Here is a 19,241-nt window from a genome sequence, read left to right as displayed (position 1 = left end):
GTAACGGACAGTGGCTGCAGTGGTGCCAGACAGCCTGGTCAGTCCTGAAGCATTCTGAGCAGATGGGGGAATCTATACATAAATTAAAGCTGATTTAATCAACCTTGAGTCTGTGCTAGTGTCGTTACTCTGACATAACAACAGCTTAGAAATATTTGTTTAGTTTTTAAATATATTTCAGTCCGACTTTTAGTTTGAGTTCATGCTTTTTTTTTTTTTTAAATTACATTTGAGCTTTTACTGTATTAACCATGCATTAGTCTCTACAGTCCTGACTTTTACTGTTTTAAACTCCCATGTTCTAGTTGTTATGCTCTTTGTGTTTTAATTATTTTCATATGAAGCACATTATGTTGAATCAAATAAAGTTTGATTTGATACTCCAGTGGGTGTGCGCTGTGTGCTACTGCCCTCTACAGGAACTGACATGACATTGCTACTGCAACTTAAACATGGGTGCTCAATAACTTGCTAGTTATATACATACACTGCTGAAAGAAATTAAGGGAACACTTCAAGGATATACCTTCCCAGACCATCACTGACACACCAAACCGGTCATGCTGGATGATGTTGCAGGCAGCATAAAGTTCGCCACAGCATCTCCAGACTCTTTCAGGTCTGTCACATGTGCTCAGTGTGAACGGGGTGCCAATGGCGAACCTGCCAATTCTGGTGTTCTCTGGCAAATGCCAAATGAGCTGCACGGTGCTCGAGGTGCCACTAGAGGACGTCGGGCCCTTATGCCACCCTCATGGAGTCTGATTCTGATAGTTTGGTCAGAAACATGTACACAAGTAGCCTGCATTTTGTAAGGCTCCTCGCACAAGGAGCAGATACCGGTCCTGCTGCTGGGTTGTTGCCCTTCTAAGGCCCTGTCCAGCTCTCCTTGTGTAATGGCCTGTCTGCCAGTATCTCCTCTACGCTCTTGAGACTGTGCTGGGAGACACAGCAAACCTTCTTGCAACGGCACATATGGATGTGCCATCCTGGAGGAGCTGGACTATCTGTAGAACCTGAATGGGCTGCAGGTACCACCTCATGCTACCAGTAGTGACAAGGGCACTAGCAAAATGCAAAACTAGAGAAAAATCAGTCAGTAAGGATAAGGAGAGAGAAATGGTCTGTGACCACCTGTTGTTGCTTTCATTTGCACCAAAGCAGGTGAAATTGATCAACAATCATGTACGCTTCCTAATTGGACAGATTGATATCCCAGAAGTTTAAATGACTTGGTGTTATACTGTGATAAGTTATAAGTGTTATATAAACCCCTCAAGAAAAGTTCGGAAACACTTTTTTTGTTGATTATTCCTCCCCTTTAATAATACCAATTGGTATTGTATTTTATTTTTATTTTAAGCCTGATTGGTCACCTTTACAATGAGGTACAACTTGTATGGATCATACATTCATGGAATGAGTAACACAGCTAAACGTGTGGGTAGCGGCCCACATTTTTTTTGCCAAAATCCCCTGCAATATTCTTCTGTTGGAATTCACTCTCGTTTTGAGCTTCAAGTGCTGGCAGGTGTATGTCAGTCACAGGTGTGTGACTGGCACCTGAATGGCACCTAATTGACAGGAATGATATTCTGGGGCCAGTGGCGATCCCATATCTCCAGAATCTGGGACCTAACTCCATCCTCCATGATGACAACGCTCGCCCCCACAGAGCCAGGATCATCACAGTGGAGTGGAGAGGGTGGAATGGCCTGCCGTGAGTCCAGACCTCAACCCAATTGAACACTTGTGGGATCAGCTTGGGCATGCTGTACGTGCCAGAGTGACCAACGCAACCATGTTGGCTGACTTGCGGCAAATCCTAGTTGAGGAATGGGATGCTGTCCCACAGCAGTGTGTGACCAGGCTGGTGACCAGCATGAGGAGGTGCCAAGCTGTTGTGACTGCGTATGGATCTTCCACACACTACTGAGGTCCCTGACAATGTAAAATGAATAAAGTGTAAAAATGGCCAATATGTGTTGTTTTTTCCTTATTACTGTGGGAGAGTGCAATCATCCAATCCACCAAGCAACTCAAAACGAGTGAATACCAACAGAAGAATATAAGGGATTTTGGCAAATATTTTTGGGCCGCTACCCACACGTTTAGCTGTGTTGCTCATTCCATGAATGCATGATCCTTACAAGTTGTACCTCGTTGTAAAGGTGACTAATCAGGCTTTCCAACGATATAAAATACAATACCAATTGGTATTATTAAAGGGGAGGAATAATCAACAAAAAAAGTGTTTCCGAACTTTTTTTGAGGGGTTTATATAGAGAGAGAGCATCCAAGCACAATCATATATGCACAAAGATGACAGAATAAAAATGTTTTGTAAAAAGAACTTTATTTCACAACCGTTTTCCATCTCCACAATAAAAAGGGCTACAAAAACCTGCAAATTCAGTAAGGACTCTGTTGACTTTGCAGATGGCTCTGTCCAGGTAGACTGCTGAGTCAGAGAAAGTGTGTGTGTGTGTGTGTGTGTTCGTTCAGAAGGGCCTCATCCGTGTGTTTAGTGGTGGGGCTCTATTGGGAGGTGTGATGGCTATATCCAGGTAGTCTCCTATCTGAAAGCGCTGTGACTGGAGACTCATGGAGTCATCTGCCCCCTTCCGCCCGGATATGGTATTGCCGATGTCTTTCACCCTGTAGCAATGGAAATCGTGGTTAGACAACAGCAGTCAAGGGCTATCTTACATAGGCTGGGAAAATGGGAGGGTCAATTCCTCCCAAATAAATTATTAACATCAGGACATGCACATGTCCGGACTACCCTTTGCATGTTTTTACACACATTTTCTAATGATACTGAAAAAACCCTAAAAAGGACTTACAGCAGACTACAACAGTCTGTCACTGGACTTGTGTATACTGTGCCTTGTAGCTTGTTAATATAGTAGGTTATTGTAACCAGACAAATCACTGTTGTCTTCGGTAAACCAATATCCATCTCTACAAACTCTACAAAACATATTACTTCGATTTTTATCATAAAAAGATCACGAGGAGAGGACACAAGCAAAGCAAAGCACATTAATACTAGAGACAAAGCTACAGTGGGTGGACACTGGAGTCTTAAGCCCTGTCCGGATGACATATAAATTACCCGAGGACCTCTGTAATATTTTTTTACCCTAGGACCCCAGTGATTTTAATGACCGATCCGGATGGAATAAAACATATCCATGCATGTTTGCGTTTCGGGTGCAAGCTGCCATTTAACATCACAGAAGAAGCTGTTCCCGCCGGATGTTTTGTCAGACCCACAACCCAACGCACGTGTAGCAACAACAAGTAATTTGATTACTTGATCAGAGACATTCCATGACTGCTGATCAGATTTCCAGAGCGAATTTACGAACGCAGCCGAAACCACTCGTAGACTCGTTTTTTTTCATAACATGAAACTTTAAGTTTTAAAGTACCCACTCGATATAATAAACAGCAGTTTAACGATCACAAAATACTCATAATTTGTTGATTGGATTTACTATTCTCCTTTGCCATAGGCTACTGGTAAGGGAGACTTTTGTAAATACGTTCGTTTTGGGATGTGTTCGCGTTTGGGGCTGTGTGATCATCTAATTATGTGTAGTTATGTGTTTCTAGCATGTCGATGTTCTATCAGAATGTTGTGATGTTAGCCAAATTAAGAAGATGAATGGCTGAAATGGCGCAAAGCGGGGAAAAACAGATACGACATCTAAAGTCTGGAACGATTATATTTCAAAACAAGGCTTCCCTTTAACTCGGGTACGGGGGCAAAATATTGTACGGTTATCAATACGTGAGTTACCTTGCGATTCCCACCCCTAACTTCATCCCGGTGTGTTGTCAGACACCGTGATTTATAGAGTGCCAGACTATACAAACTGCACAGTTTACAAGCTAATGTTAGGTAAATTCGCTAGAATTAACCTTTTAGGTGGTTTGGTTATCCGATAGTGGAGATTCAAGGGAGTCAATATTGTCATCCACATCCATTGTTTGCACAGAGCTCACCTAATACCTTAGATCTCACAGCCCGGTCAAAGCGGTAAATTCTAGTATTAATATCGCGCAAAATCATGCAATGCGTACCAAATACTGACATGTCAATCCGGACGGTAATATAATTATCAGAGGACCTCAGGGTTTGCTGAAAAACAGTAGGTAATTCCAGCCGGAATAATTACTGGGGTCCCCGGAGTAAATCACTGACATGGTCGGTCCGGACGGGATAAAAATGACCGAGTTACCCCAGGTAAAACATATATTACCGAGGTCCTCAGGTAATTTATATGCCGTCCGGACAGGGCTTAAGAGGGAAGGCAGACTTTTGTACACTCGGTTCAAGTGACAACCATAAAAAAAACACTAAAACACTTTAGTGGATGCAAAATGTTACATAGCCTACTTGTGAATAGGCCATAAGTCGCTGAGTGAATATGCATGTATATAGTCGTAGTTACCTGTAGGCTTGTCTTTTGGGATCTGGATAAACAATGGCAAACCCAAAGTGTGTTCCTTTCTTTCGAGCTTCAGGGTACACCTCCTTCACTAGACTCGTCAGCTCCTTTAGTGTGGCGTCCATCCTTCACAAAAAAGCAAGTGAACATGTTAAAGCTATAATCAATAGTTCTGTGAGATAACGTAGTCACGGGTTGTACAGAACTACAGACACACACGTTTAATAACTGGAACAGGAGTGCATATGTAACACGTACACAACGCTGCCTTGACTTCACTGTTAGCTAGTTATGGCAACAGTAGAACCACAGTTGATGGTATTAGCTATAGATAAACTTACCAGGTGTATATTTGCAGCTCACTTGAGGGGACGTTCCCTCGGGCAAATTCGTCTACTCTGTGGTGCCTGCCACTGTTTGTGGTGAAAACTCGCAGCAGGAGAGGACAGGTCTGTGGATACGAGGCCAAGTTATATTAAAAAAACAGCTTGCATTTTGTTCAAAACACAATGACATTGAAACTATTGATAGCAAATGATAGCTAATAATCACCACATTAGCTAGATACAGTAGAGGCTAGCTAGCTGGCTAGTTGCGAAGCATTCAAGGCTAACCGTAGCCGCTAGCTAGCTCAACGTGCAATGCAATAGTTACTTGATTTGGCCGTAGCTACCTTTTCTCGATCGATAGGCTTTTCTGGTTCTTTTTTAATCTCTTCTTGTGTGATCCTAGATTCGAGAGCCATTTCTGGAGATTAACGAATTACTTCCCGCAGAAAATGTGCAAATGTCTTGACCGTGTGGACACTGTGCAACAACGCTACTTCCGTTTCCTCACAGTGACGTAGCAGATGAGTGAACCAGAGATAGGCCAATCAAACCACAGAAACAAATATGTCATTTTTAAATGTGTAACATTTTTAAAGAAGATGCTAGTCCAGTACAATCGTATTTACAGTATAACCAGATATTTTATAATACAGACATACCCAGAATCTACTTCCTCTAGCTATTAAAACTCTGCAAACTCAAGTTGGACAATTTGTATCAAAATGTGGACAGCACAACTTGGAAATAATGGCAGTGACAACATGAATGCTACTGTTTAAAAAAAATCAAAACCTTAATACAGCCTATGAATTATCTTTGGATAACCACCACACAACCATCGTCTGAATATCTGTGCAATGTTTTTTTTAAATGATTGGTTATAAAGAGTGCCTTCCACAATAAAGAAACACCTGCAGCTCCAAGCAGTCGGTAAGGAGTTCCAAGCAGTCGGTAAGGAGCTAAATGCAGTCGGTAAGGAGCTCCATGCAGTCTGTAAGGAGCTCCAAGCAGTCGGTAAGGAGCTCCAAGCAGTCGGTAAGGAGCTCCATACAGTCGGTAAGAAGCGCCATGTAGTCAGTAAGGAGCTCCAAACAGTTGGTAAGGAGTTCCAAACAGTCGGTAAGGAGCAACTGTGGGGCTGCACAGCGTCTCGCTCTAAAAACCAAGTCTGACACATTTAATTTATTTATTATTTATAAACTAAATATTACAAAGAAAGGAGGCTTGTTAGTTGAATATCTCTATGCTGAATCTGATCATTGTGTCACTTCATGTAATTTGTGTGTATACTGTGTGTGTGTGTGTGTGTGTGTGTGTGTGTGTGTGTGTGTGTGTGTGTGTGTGTGTGTGAGTGCGTGCGTGCGTGCGTGCGTGTGTGTGTGTATGTACCTTTTGGGCACACCTCAGCTTTTGAAGCTGTCTCAACCCACCCCCTCTGTGTTTCTAGTTGGCCTGAACTCCTATTCCGGTCTTGTTTGTGTGAAGTGCATGTTCTTCCCCAGTCCCTCTCATCAATGTAAGGCATGCATGCAAGAGTGGGACAACACGCACACAGACTGCACCAGTAACAACTCAACCCGAATCCCTGCACTAGGATCAGCTCTCCCTGCACCCAATCATAGCCTCCATCATCAGCAGTTATACAACAGAACTGGCCTGGGACCAGTGTTTAGGTGGCATGGTCCACCTACATGACTACATGCTGTTCAGTCACATGCAGAACCTCTCTCCCACTGTATCTCAGGCCTGCTCCCAAGAGCTCTGACACTGGCCCTCTCTGTTCTACTGCTGGCTGGCTGACCAGGGGCTACTCCAGCTAACAATCACTTCCATTTTACCCCCTCTCAGCCACGGCTAGAATTCTCATGGAACGGCTTGAAAGGATCTATCAGCCAGTCTCTCTCTCTCTCTCTCTCTCTCTCTCTCTCTCTCTCTCTCTCTCTCTCTCTCTCTCTCTCTCTCTCTCTCTCTCTCTCTCTCTCTCTCCCTCTCTCTCCCTCTCTCTCCATCTCTCTCTCTCCCTCTCTCTCTCTCTCTCTCCCTCTCTCTCTCTCCCTCTCTCTCTTCTTTTCTTCTTCTTCGTCTTCTTCTTCTTCTTCTTTTTCTTCTCTCTCTCTCTCTTTCTTTCACACACACACACACACACACACACACACACACACACACACACACACACACACACACACACACACACGCACATACTCACCAACAGTGAGGCTTTCAGAACTATCCCGAGACACTGATATCCATTCATTGATATGGATCTGAAGTAAGTGTCGTTGTTATTATCAATGACTCCCCCTATGTCTCCTCTCTAACAAGGGACACTTCCTCTTCTCTCATTCTCTCTGAACTTAGCTCTAATGTCTTTACTTCAGTCATCAGCCGGCCACAACGGGGCATTGTGGTTGTGCTGGATTCCGCTCTGCTCAGAGAGAAAAGACACATTTACTGTACCTGTGTCTGGTTACCTACTGTAAGATCTGAAAAGTGCCCCCCCTCCTCCTCCTCCTCCTCCTCCTCCTCCTCCTCCTCACACAGTAACTCCATAACTCTATACTTTTGTCTGGGGATGAGAGATGGTTTGTGTGGGGAAGATGCCCAAACATAAGTTCAAACCAGGGAAGGCTAACCAAAGTGTTACGGCTGGGCCGTCACACACGCCCTCCCCCGCCCCCACAACTCGAGCACAGCGTGCTCTCCGCCGCAGGTGAAGCTCGTTCCCGGTGATTGGAGGGTTATCCAGCCACAGTCAAACCAACACACCTGTCTCCACTCCCAATTACCCTCTGGCTACATCTACCCTGGACTCCCTTCATTCATCGTCAGTTCTTCCCTAAGAATGACCTGGCAAGTATCCTCTGTGATTAGTTATGAACTTTGCTCTTGTGCCTATTCTTGTGATTCGTTGATATCTTATGTACTGGCCTACCGTGGAGACTTACCCTGCTTTCCTGTTCCTCCACAGCCCATGCCAACCACTACCGCCATCCCGCCAGGTTGAAACCCCCAGCCCGCCAGGCTGAAACCTCCGGACTCATCATCTGTGTTTCCACCCACCTGCACTGTAAATAAATACCCTACGGGGCTAACACTGTATTCTGCCTCCGGTGTCGTGTCCTTGAGCTCCCTCGCCCCCGTGTCATAACAGAAGAACTGACCATGCAATTGGGCTCAGACGACACGAAGGACCGGGCACCATCTCCCACCCCTGGATCCGGTCCGACGGCTATCCAGATCCTCGCTGAACACACTCACCTCCTCCAGGCGGCCGCTACAGCGTGCCAGGCCCTGAACACTCGCATGACAACCCAGGAGGCTAACCAGGAGCACCGCGCCACCCAGATGCAGCACCTCATCTCTACGACCCAAGCGCTTACAGCACAGGTGGCCGCGCTCGCAGCCTTTGCCCCCCCCCCTGCTCTCCCTGACCCTGCCCAGCTACCGGCACCACCTACTGGACAGCCACGGGAGCCCCACCTAGCCAGCCCCCGCCCCTTCGACGGAGCCTTCGCCCAGTTCCGAGGCTTCATCCTCCAGTGCGAGTTGGTGTTCTCGCATCAGCCCAGCCAGTTCTGGTCGCCGGCAGCCCGGGTGGCGTTCATCACCAACCTCACCACCGGCGACGCCCTGAATTGGGTCCAGGCCACCCTCTGCGCCCGCCCTGACCTGTTCGGTGACTACGCTACCTTCCTCACGGAGTTCAAGAGGGTTTTCGACCACCCCACTGCAGGACAGGAGGTCGGGGCGCGACTGATGTCACTCCACCAGGGGAACCGGACCGCGGCGGCCTACTCTACCGAGTTTCGCACCCTGGCAGCCGGAAGCGGATGGAATGACAGGGCACTGCGATCTGCTTTCCGCCAGGGGCTGAGTGAGGCCATCAAGGACGAGCTCGTCCGGGACAGACCCGCCGCCCTGGACGAACTAGTGGCCCTAGCCATCGACGTTGACGAGCGCTCCCGGGAGCGTCGGAGAGAGAGAGGGCGCTACCAGACCAGCTCGCCACGCCCCCAGGACCCTATCGTCACAGCCAACCCCTCCTCCGCACGGGAGTCGACCTACACCCCATGCACTGGCGAGGAGCCGATGCAGCTTGGTCGAGCCCGCCTCACCACGGCGGAGAAGGAGAGGAGAAGGGCCCAGGGCCTGTGCCTCTACTGTGGAGAGAAGGGACACCTCCGTGACACCTGCCCGTCCCTATCAAAAGGGCAGGCTCACCCGAAGGGGGAATCCGGGTGAGCCGTGTCTCTCAATCCCCACCTACCACCAGCCCAGCCAGGTTCTCTGTCACCCTCTCCTGGCAGGGGCAGAACCTCACGGTCGAGGCCATTATTGACTCGGGAGCAGACGAGAACTTTATGGACGCCCAGCTGGCCCGCTCAGCTGCCGTTCCCCTCGTTGCCCTCGAGACCCCCCTCTCCGTCTCAGCCCTAGACGGACACAGCCTGGGGCCTCTCACCCACCGCTCTACACCCCTCTCCTTGACCGTCTCTGGGAACCATGTGGAGGAGATCCGGTTTTACATCCTCAAGACCCCCCAGTCCCCGCTCATCCTGGGACGACCGTGGCTCGAGCTCCACATTCCCCATGTCAGCTATGGTGAGGGACGTATCCTGAGCTGGAGTACCGCATGCTACGCCCGGTGCCTCCGTGCCGCCCATACCCCCACATCGCCTCTGCGACCGCCTCCGGCTCCCCCTGACCTCTCCTCCATCCCAGAGGTCTACCACGACCTCGGAGAGGCCTTCAGCAAGGAGCGTGCTCGCACCCTGCCGCCTCACCGGCCCTACGACTGTGCCGTCGAGCTCCGCCCTGGCAACAAACTTCCGGTCAGTCGCCTCTACAACCTTGCCCCCCCGGAGAAGGCAGCCATGGACACCTACATCTCCGACTGTCTGGCTGAGGGGCTCATCCGTCCATCACACTCCCCGGTGGCAGCGGGGTTTTTCTTCGTGAAGAAGAAGGATGGAACCCTCAGGCCATGCATTGACTACCGTGAGCTCAATGCCATCACCGTCCGGAACACCTATCCTCTCCCCCTCATGAGCTCCAACTTTGAGCCCCTCCTTGGGGCCACCATCTTCACCAAGCTGGACCTCCGGAACGCCTACCATCTGGTCCGGATTCGTGAGGGTGACGAGTGGAAGACGGCGTTCAAGACCCCCCGTGGCCACTATGAGTACCTTGTCATGCCCTTTGGTCTCACTAACGCCCCCTCCGTCTTTCAGGCCCTCATGAACGACGTCCTCAGGGACATGCTGGACATCTTTGTCGTCCTCTACCTGGATGACATCCTAGTATTCTCCAGGAACCCTGAGGAGCATGTCCAACATGTCCGCCTAGTCCTCCAGCGCCTACTGGAGAATCGCCTTTTTATTAAGGCTGAGAAGTGCTTGTTCCACACTCACTCTGTGGAATTCCTGGGGCTCATCGTGGAGGGTGGGTTGACTCGCCCTGACCCCAAGAAGACTCGGGCCGTCGTCGAGTGGGGCCAACCTACCACCCGGAAACAGCTGCAGTCATTCCTCGGCTTTGCCAACTTCTACCGGCGATTCATCCGGGACTTCAGCCGGGTAGCCGCCCCCCTCACTGCCCTCACCTCCCCCCTGCGCCAGTTCACGTGGACACCAGCAGCCAGCGCTGCCTTCAGTGACCTGAAGAGGCTCTTCACCTCGGCGCCGGTCCTAATCAACCCAGACCCCTCTAGGCCCTTCATTGTGGAAGTGGACGCCTCAGACACGGGCGTCGGTGGCGTGCTCTCTCAACGATCGGAGGACCAGACCGTGCACCCCTGCGCCTTCTACTCCCGCCGTTATACCTCCGCCGAGGCCAACTACGACATCGGGAACCGCGAGCTGCTGGCGGTGGTGGAGGCGTTCCACGAGTGGCGGCACTGGCTGGAGGGTGCAGAGCACCCCTTCACCGTCTGGTCGGACCACAAGAACCTAACCTACATCAAGTCGGCCAGGCGGTTGAACTCCCGTCAGGCACGCTGGGCCCTGTTCCTCGGGCGGTTTAACTTCCACCTCACGTTCCGTCCGGGCTCCCTGAACGCCAAGGCTGACTCCCTTTCTCGGCTCCATGCCGCAGAGGAGGAACCCACCACTCCTGACACCATCGTTCCATCCTCCCGGGTCGTTGGAGTGGTCACCCTGGAGATCGAGGCGGTGGTCAGAGCTGCACAGCGCACCCAGCCAGATCCCCGACCGGGGTCCCCCGGCCGTCTCTTCGTCCCGGACGCCGTCAGGACCAAGGTGATGCAGTGGGGCCACGCCAGCCGCTTCGCCTGCCATCCTGGGGCCCTACGCACACTGTCCTTCCTGCGCCGGCGGTTCTGGTGGTCCACCATGGCCGCGAACGTCAGGGAGTTCGTCTCGGCCTGCCCTACCTGCGCTCGCAGCAAGGCATCCCACCGGCCGCCTTCAGGACTGCTGCGGCCTCTACCCGTGCCCGGTCGACCGTGGTCCCACCTCGCCATGGACTTCGTGACCGGCCTTCCCCCGTCCCTAGGCAACACGGTCATCCTCACCATCGTGGACCGCTTCTCCAAGTCCGTGCGGTTGGTAGCTCTGGCAAAGCTACCGACCTCGGCGGAGACGGCGGAGCTACTCACCACCCACGTCTTCCGGCTTTACGGGCTTCCCCAGGATGTGGTTTCCGACCGTGGCCCCCAGTTCACATCCAGGGTGTGGCAGGCCTTCTGTTCTGGGATTGGGGCCACGACCAGCCTCTCCTCCGGCTACCATCCCCAGACCAATGGGCAGGCGGAGAGAGCCAACCAGAGCCTGGAGTCGGCACTCCGCTGCATGTCCTCCCTCCATCCATCCTCCTGGAGCAAGGACCTACCCTGGGTGGAGTACTCTCTGAACGCCATGGTGAATGAAGCCACCGGCCGGTCCCCCTTCGAGTGCTCCTTGGGGTACCAGCCACCCCTGCTTTCTACCCAGGAGGGCGAAGCGTCGGTACCATCAGTCCAGGCACACCTCCTTCGCTGTCGTCGGGTCTGGACCTCCGTACGCTCGGCCTTGCTTCGGGCCACCGCCCGAACTACCCGAAGCGCCAACCGTCGTCGCACTCCAGCTCCGGTGTACCAGGTGGGCCAGAGGGTCTGGCTCTCCACGGCGGATCTCCCCCTCAATGTCCCCTCCCGGAAGTTGGCGTCGAGGTACATCGGCCCCTACGTCATCGACCGGGTCATCAACCCCGCTGCCATCCGGCTGGTCCTCCCTCACTCCCTCCGTCGGATCCACCCGGTGTTCCACGTCTCCCGGGTTAAGCCCCATGTCGCCAGCGACCTGATGCCACCAGCCCCTGCACCGCCCCCTCCTCAGTTGGTGGATGGCCACCCCCAGTGGGCGGTAAGGAGGCTCCTCAGGGCTCGTCGCTGTGGCCGGGGTTTCCAGTACCTGGTGGACTGGGAGGGATATGGCCCAGAGGAACGGAGCTGGATTCCCCGGTCCCAGATCATGTCCCCAGTCCTCCTCAGGGACTTCTATCGGGCCCACCCGGAGGCTCCGGGCCGGTCGCCAGGAGGCTCCCCCTCGGGGGGGGGTCCTGTTACGGCTGGGCCGTCACACACGCCCTCCCCCGCCCCCACAACTCGAGCACAGCGTGCTCTCCGCCGCAGGTGAAGCTCGTTCCCGGTGATTGGAGGGTTATCCAGCCACAGTCAAACCAACACACCTGTCTCCACTCCCAATTACCCTCTGGCTACATCTACCCTGGACTCCCTTCATTCATCGTCAGTTCTTCCCTAAGAATGACCTGGCAAGTATCCTCTGTGATTAGTTATGAACTTTGCTCTTGTGCCTATTCTTGTGATTCGTTGATATCTTATGTACTGGCCTACCGTGGAGACTTACCCTGCTTTCCTGTTCCTCCACAGCCCATGCCAACCACTACCGCCATCCCGCCAGGTTGAAACCCCCAGCCCGCCAGGCTGAAACCTCCGGACTCATCATCTGTGTTTCCACCCACCTGCACTGTAAATAAATACCCTACGGGGCTAACACTGTATTCTGCCTCCGGTGTCGTGTCCTTGAGCTCCCTCGCCCCCGTGTCATAACACAAAGTCCTGGATGGCCGCAGTGTGTGTGTGTGTGTGTGTGTGTGTGTGTGTGTGTGTCTGTGTCTGTGTGTGTGTGTGTGTGTGTGTGTGTGTGTGTGTGCAGGCTTTGTTGCTGCTCAGCACCAACACCCTCGATTATCATCTGTGCACCGTAGCTCGTTACGGGACAGGGGAGGCCTTTATCTGGAGTGTAGGCACCCTCCTGGGCCTAAATAACGACCCCTCGTTATGAGATAAGCATTACAGAGGAGCAGTACAAACCATGTTTGAAAAAACATGTACATTATGTTCGTGTGTGTGTGCGTGCGTGCGTGTCTGTCTCTGTGTGTGTGTGTCTGTGTGTGTGTGCACGTGCGTGCGCGTCTGTCTCTTGTGTGTGTGTGTGTGCGGACGTGCGTGTCCGTCTCTGTGTGTGTGTGTGTGTGTGTGTGTGTGTGTGTGTGTGTGTGTGTCTGTCCTGTGCCCTGTTGTAGCCCTAGTGGAATGGTGCAGGATGGGGTCAATGACGGAAACCTAATATGGTGAGAGCAGTTTGGGGATGAAAAGAAGGATGAAAAGTAGGAGGAAAAGCAGGATGAAAAGTAGGAGGAAAAGAAGGATGAAAAGAAGGGAAAGAAAAGGGAAGCTGAGATTCATCACATCCATCCAGTACCTCAGGCAGGCAGGACAGAGGAGTTCAAAACAAAAGTGGACAGTGGGTCATGTGCAGTGCGATTCAATTCGGCCTCAACGCACACACACACAAACACACACAAACACACACACACACACACGCACGCACACACGCACACACACACACACACACACACACACACACACACACACACACACGTCTAATCAATTCAAATCAAATCCATAAATAAAAGAGTAAATGAGCGACGCAGCTCACTGATCCATCTACCGCCGCGTGTCAATTCCTCCGTTCGTGCAGCGCTCACTACATTGTTATATTTTAGCAATCAATGATATGTTATCTGCAAGCATCAGCAACATCTCACAGATGAATACATAAAATAAATGAATAAATAAAAAGTATGCATATTTTGAATGCATTGAATGTTTAATCATTATAGGCTATTCATACAGCCGATCTGAAGTCCACGGAAATATCAAATATACAAGGGTAGAACATGATACTGAAGTAATTACTACATTACTACAATCATTGTAGTATAGTAATCATATTGCATTAGATTACTCTTAAAAACACACAATCTGATTCTGACAAGGGAACAATATCTGACAGGATCGCTCAAACTTGAACTTGAACGAGTCGCTCCAGATTCCAGCTCCGCCCATCCCACTGGCATCATATACGTAGGTGAATCCTCAAGTTCAGGTGAGAGTCTGTGAGCGCTCTGGGGTCGGAACACGCATCTTTCCCACTCGGGGACTGAGCGGCGCATCACCTGCTTTCAACGAATTCATTCTCATCTGCCTTTGCAGGTGCTGGACAGTCTGTAGTTACCCAATACCCACAGGTCCATGTTTATTTCACCTCGCATCCAAACCATAACCATAAGTGGGAAAAGGTAGAACTGGCATCCTTCATCGTTTCTCAAGAGACCCGTTGGGTAAACCGCACCTTTCATGGAGGTGTCTTGAAGATCAGGAGAAAAAGGTGAGACAGAACAGGTTGTCGAGATGTTATATTGTTATTCGTATTTGCTGGTGTGTGATGGATTACAAGGTTGGAAATCACTTGTTTGTCAGACAGTCAACCGAGGTATTTAGGCTATTAGCCTAACTCAAATATCATATTATTATTCCATACAATTTTCCTTTTCATTGTTTTTAGAGGGTAGAGGGTAGCCTACTGGTACGTAAGCCTATACCGGTACATTACATGGAAAGGATAAACACGTCCATGATGTGTGTGGATAATAACAGTAGCCTATATAGTGCATAACATGCAAACACAGATTATGAAAAATGCATTTGTTATACAACGTACAATACCATGTATTTTCCATGTTTGTTTTTTTGTTTGTTTTTTGACCTGAAAATGTATTTTGGAATCAACTGTCAGTTTTCTATTTGAATTACAGTACAGTACAATGGGACGACAGTACACTAGTAGGCTACAATAGATAGTACAGTTGTGGTAGTTTACAATACAAGAGTGGGCTGGTTGGTTCAATAGTTCATTTGAATGTTGGCACTGCTCTAACCGTGCATCTATACACAGTGCCCGGTCTCTCCTTCTCTCCTCTCATCTCATTCTTATTCAGCTCCCTCTCTCTCTCCTCCACTTACTCAATTCAAGTCTCCCCACTCTTCTCTCCTTCATTCACTCACTCTATCCTCCCTCCTCTGCTTCAACTCTCCTCTCTTCCTTCTGTTCTCCTTCCCTCCAACTCTTCCCAATTCCTTACCCCCTCTCTCCTCTCCCCTCTTCCTAATAGTCTGTGTCTAATGCTCTCTCTCCTCTACCCACCTCTTATTGCCATTCACCTACTCTCCTCCTCCCCGACTCTTTCCCCCAACACGGTCCTTCTATCCACCAGCCATACCCCACCCTCATAACCCCTTACTCCTGTGCTCTGTCTCCACAGCTTGATTGCCTAGTCCATAAGGAAAGGTTGGGAGACTCTCCCGGCCCTCCCTTTCCTGATCCCAAGGCATGTTCCCCTATCATCCATCTCTCTCTTCCCCCCTTTTCTTCTCTTCCTTCTCCAGATGTTTCACACTCCCATCTCCTTCCCTTCAACTCTCCCTTTTTTCCAGCCACCTCCCACCCCTCTAACACCCCCCCCTTCTCTCGCCTCTCCCTAGCCAGGGTAGAGGTGTCTGTTCTGGGGCAGAGGAGGTGCGATGAGCTGGGGCACCCTCTACACCCAGCTGAGTGGAGTGAACCGCCACTCCACCAGCCTGGGGAAAGTGTGGCTGTCGGTCCTTTTCATCTTCCGGGTCATGATCCTCGTTGTGGCTGCGGAGAGCGTCTGGGGCGACGAGCAGAGTGATTTCACCTGCAACACCCTGCAGCCCGGCTGCGAGAACGTGTGCTACGACCACTTCTTCCCCGTGTCCCACATCCGCCTCTGGTGTCTGCAGCTGGTGTTCGTTTCCACGCCGCCGCTCCTGGTCGCCATGTACGTGGCCTACCGTAACCACGGCGACAAGAAGAGGGTCCTGCAGGGTCCGAGGGGCCGTGGCGACAGGAGCCTTGCGGCCCAGGAGACGGAGCTAGAGAGCCTGAGGGGGAGGAGGCTGCCGATCGTGGGGCAACTGTGGTGGACCTATGCCTTCAGCCTGGTGTTCCGACTGTTGTTCGAGGGAGGCTTCATGTACGTTATTCTGAACCCCAGTCAAGTCTGGCACGATGAGCTGTGATTAAACCATAATGACTGAAAGAGTTAGTCTTTATGATTCATTTTTAATCTAAGACACCACACATACACCATTGTCTGTGTAGGCCTATCATTTATGACGTAGTAGGGCCAGTTTCACAGACAAGGCATATGCCTAGTCCTGGACTAAATCACAATTTGATGTAAAATCTCTATTGAAGATGCTTTTAAGTCTAGGATTAGGCTTGATTAAACCGTGTCTCTGAAACTGGCCCTGTAGTCTTGTTATTTACCATTCTTCATCTGATTCTATAGGTACGCTCTCTATGCTGTGTATGATGGCTTCCACATGCCTCGCCTGGTTCAGTGTGACCAGTGGCCCTGCCCCAACCTAGTGGACTGCTTTGTTTCACGTCCCACCGAGAAAACAGTCTTCACCGTCTTCATGGCCAGCTCCTCCTGCGTCTGCATGGTTCTCAACATGGCCGAACTGGCCTACCTGGTTGCCAAGGCGACGTGTGCCAGGTGTTCGTCACAGGGGGGAAAGGGGTCCCGGAAGGGTCGCAACATGAACTGCTCCGGGAACCCCAAAGACAAAACTCTGCTGCAGAATAAGAAGAACGAGAAGCTGCTGTCATCGTCGTTGTCGTCTTCAGCGTCGACCTGCAGCAAGGCGGTGTGAGGGAGGGAATGCACACACACACACACACACACACACACACACACACATGCACAGCACACACTTAAAGTCTATGTACATTATGAGGTACATGTGTTTCTTCTGATGAGAACAGCAGTGTGTAGAGCTATCATTGTCTGCATGTAATGTCTTCTGCCCCGCCAAAGGCACTGGCACTGTGTCACGGTGCCGTCTAGTGGCCAGTGTTCAGACTGCAAGGGAAAATGACCACATGCACACATAATAAGTTAATATTAGTACACGATAATCATGTTCATTAGGCTTGAAGCAGGAGCAAATGTTTTTTAAACCGGGAGGCACTACCTGAGTTTGTCCAATGAGAACCTAGATCAACATTTTCAGTTGCAAAACTGTGTTGCCAAAGCGTGCCAACTAGTTGAGCATGACCCAGGCAACCAGGCAGACAGATAAAGAGTCACACACACACACACACACACACACACACACACTCACACACACACACACACACACACACACACACACACACACACACACACACACACACACACACACACACACACACACACTTTGATGAAAGGATGTATGTTTTAAGAGAAACACCTGAAATAAACCTGGATTATTGCTCACACATATTTTGTCTCATTGATCAATGCGCTATTTTGCTGTTCTGAAGAAGAAAAAAAAATGTTATCCCTGGCCATTGTTGTTCTAATAAGAAGTATTTATCATGATATAGCATTGCTCTCTGTTTAATTTCACAGACTATTAGTCATCTTTTTACTGAGAGTTTTGTTGAAAATGATGTAAGTAGTGGACTACAACCAAGGTCATGAACTCAAATTATTGTGTTCAATTCTATTGGAACACACGATTGTTAACGTGTATTTTAATGGCTTTCCGTTTTGTTCTGTGTAGCCAGACGATGCATGATGATCATTGGAAATTAAAAATAGAATGATATTGATATTTTAATCAACACAATAAAATTATCTTCTACTTTGGACAAATATATGGCAAATCCGAGGCATATTCCAATGCCGACGCATTTACTGTCATCCATCTTTTGGCAGACAATATCCAAGTTTTCCGATCATAGGAAACGCGCACTGATGTCCAAGTCGGCGAAACAACTTATGCCCGACAACGAATATATGTTTACTTTTGTCCAAGTTGAGGAACACTATTACATCGTCGAATTAAGTCCTACTGTACACAGTTGTCTTCGCTATGTGTGATTAATTCCAACCTGCGCGCGGAGACGCCATGCGCAATTTTGGAGCCCCGGTTAGGAATTTTGGAAGTTCACAGGGGCGTGGCGTGGCGTAGTCCACAGTGTGGGTGGGGGGTGAATTGGGGGAGGGGGGGGGTCTTCCCCCCCTCCCCCGCGTGCACTCATGCATGGTCACACAATGTGACAGTAGCGATGGCTGGGCACGGGACGCTGCGCTTTGCGGGACCCCATCTCCAGGTTCCACACGCGCCCTTAGACTAGCCTCGCTTTTCTCGCTCACGCTTCCTCTCACGCACGCCTGGCCTCGAACCCGTGGGAGAAACCAAGAGATCGCAACACAACGTTTTTGGCTGACCACTGTCAAAGGAGTTTGGTAAGCTGTCAAAGCTGCTAGGATTTGGGGAGTGGGAGGGAAGGGGGAAGGGGGAAGGGGGAAGGGGAGGGGAGGGATCTTTCCACCTGTGTGATTATCCAGCTCTCAAAATATGGATGGCTTTGGCCACCGGATATTGCTTTCAGTGGTCAATGCTTGGAGAGCCGATACTTTCAACCATCCATCCTCCATCCAACAGGCCTATCTATCCAAATGTGCGCATTTACGCACGCTAGTCCACTACGAAGTTAACATAGCTCGCATCGATTACTGTATCAATACGTCTTCTAATAAGATATCTATCTTTAACTAAGGTTTTCGTTTTTTTTAAATAGGTACAGCAGTGGTCAAAGAGTTAAACGGTCGGGCTGGTTTAACACAATGACACTGATCCGTCAATAGCCCGTGCCAACGGGCACAATGGGCATCTGGCAGATTCTCTATTGTCAGGACTGACAGACGGTATTTCATCACGTCAAAACTTCAAAAGGATCAACACATAATGTAAAGCTGAACACCACATAGGTCTACTGTCAGTATGGAGAGGCATTGCACCAGTTTGATAGCGCGTTATTGAGTAGGCTACCCGTATTTGGATCATTGAATAATCTACTGATATCATCAATCATAGGCTGTAACAGGGTATCAGTTCCCATTGAATATGAACATTCAGCCATACTACCAAAAATATATTGTAATACTGTAATAATCATAATGACAACAATAATTCCTACTGTAATAGAATGGTTAGGGGAAACGTGGAAAGTAAAGGCTGAACTAGTTTGAAAGTTTCCAAGTTTGTAAAACAGGTTTGAATACTAGTTTT

The 19,241-nt window shown here is 49.9% G+C and overlaps 2 protein-coding genes across 2 annotated transcripts; one reads left to right on the top strand and one right to left on the bottom strand.

Annotated features, from left to right (window-relative positions):
* Positions 1-2,345: 2,345 nt before the first annotated feature.
* On the bottom strand, positions 2,346-5,283 carry LOC308153308 (histone deacetylase complex subunit SAP18-like). The gene is made up of 4 exons (XM_080526411.1): positions 5,134-5,283; positions 4,802-4,911; positions 4,464-4,586; positions 2,346-2,658 (listed from the first exon to the last, which is right to left on the bottom strand). Exons 1-4 carry the CDS (start codon positions 5,203-5,205, stop codon positions 2,502-2,504), a joined length of 462 nt encoding a protein of 153 aa, XP_080382537.1. The 5' UTR covers positions 5,206-5,283; the 3' UTR covers positions 2,346-2,501.
* A 10,391-nt stretch (positions 5,284-15,674) lies between these two features.
* Positions 15,675-16,832, top strand: LOC308152176 (gap junction beta-2 protein-like; the record flags this gene model as incomplete). Its single annotated transcript, XM_080525096.1, has 2 exons — positions 15,675-16,147; positions 16,466-16,832. The coding sequence occupies 2 exons, from the start codon at positions 15,675-15,677 to the stop codon at positions 16,830-16,832; spliced, it is 840 nt and encodes a 279-aa protein (XP_080381222.1).
* Positions 16,833-19,241: the final 2,409 nt, after the last annotated feature.

The sequence above is a fragment of the Nansenia antarctica genome, assembly GCF_963989245.1.
Source record: "Nansenia antarctica genome assembly, chromosome: 3".
NCBI classification, from domain to species: Eukaryota; Metazoa; Chordata; class Actinopteri; order Argentiniformes; family Microstomatidae; genus Nansenia; species Nansenia antarctica.
This window is presented reverse-complemented; position numbering and strand designations above follow the sequence as displayed.

Excerpts from the sequence above, each read along its gene's own strand:
- LOC308153308 (XM_080526411.1), bottom strand. The coding sequence starts at position 5,205 with ATGGCTCTCGAATCTAGGATCACACAAGAAGAGATTAAAAAAGAACCA. Across the intron at positions 4,587-4,801 it reads GAGCTGCAAATATACACCTG|GATGGACGCCACACTAAAGG; the intron begins GTAAGTTTATCT and ends TTTTTTGTGAAG. Across the intron at positions 2,659-4,463 it reads CCCAAAAGACAAGCCTACAG|GGTGAAAGACATCGGCAATA; the intron begins GTAACTACGACT and ends CCATTGCTACAG.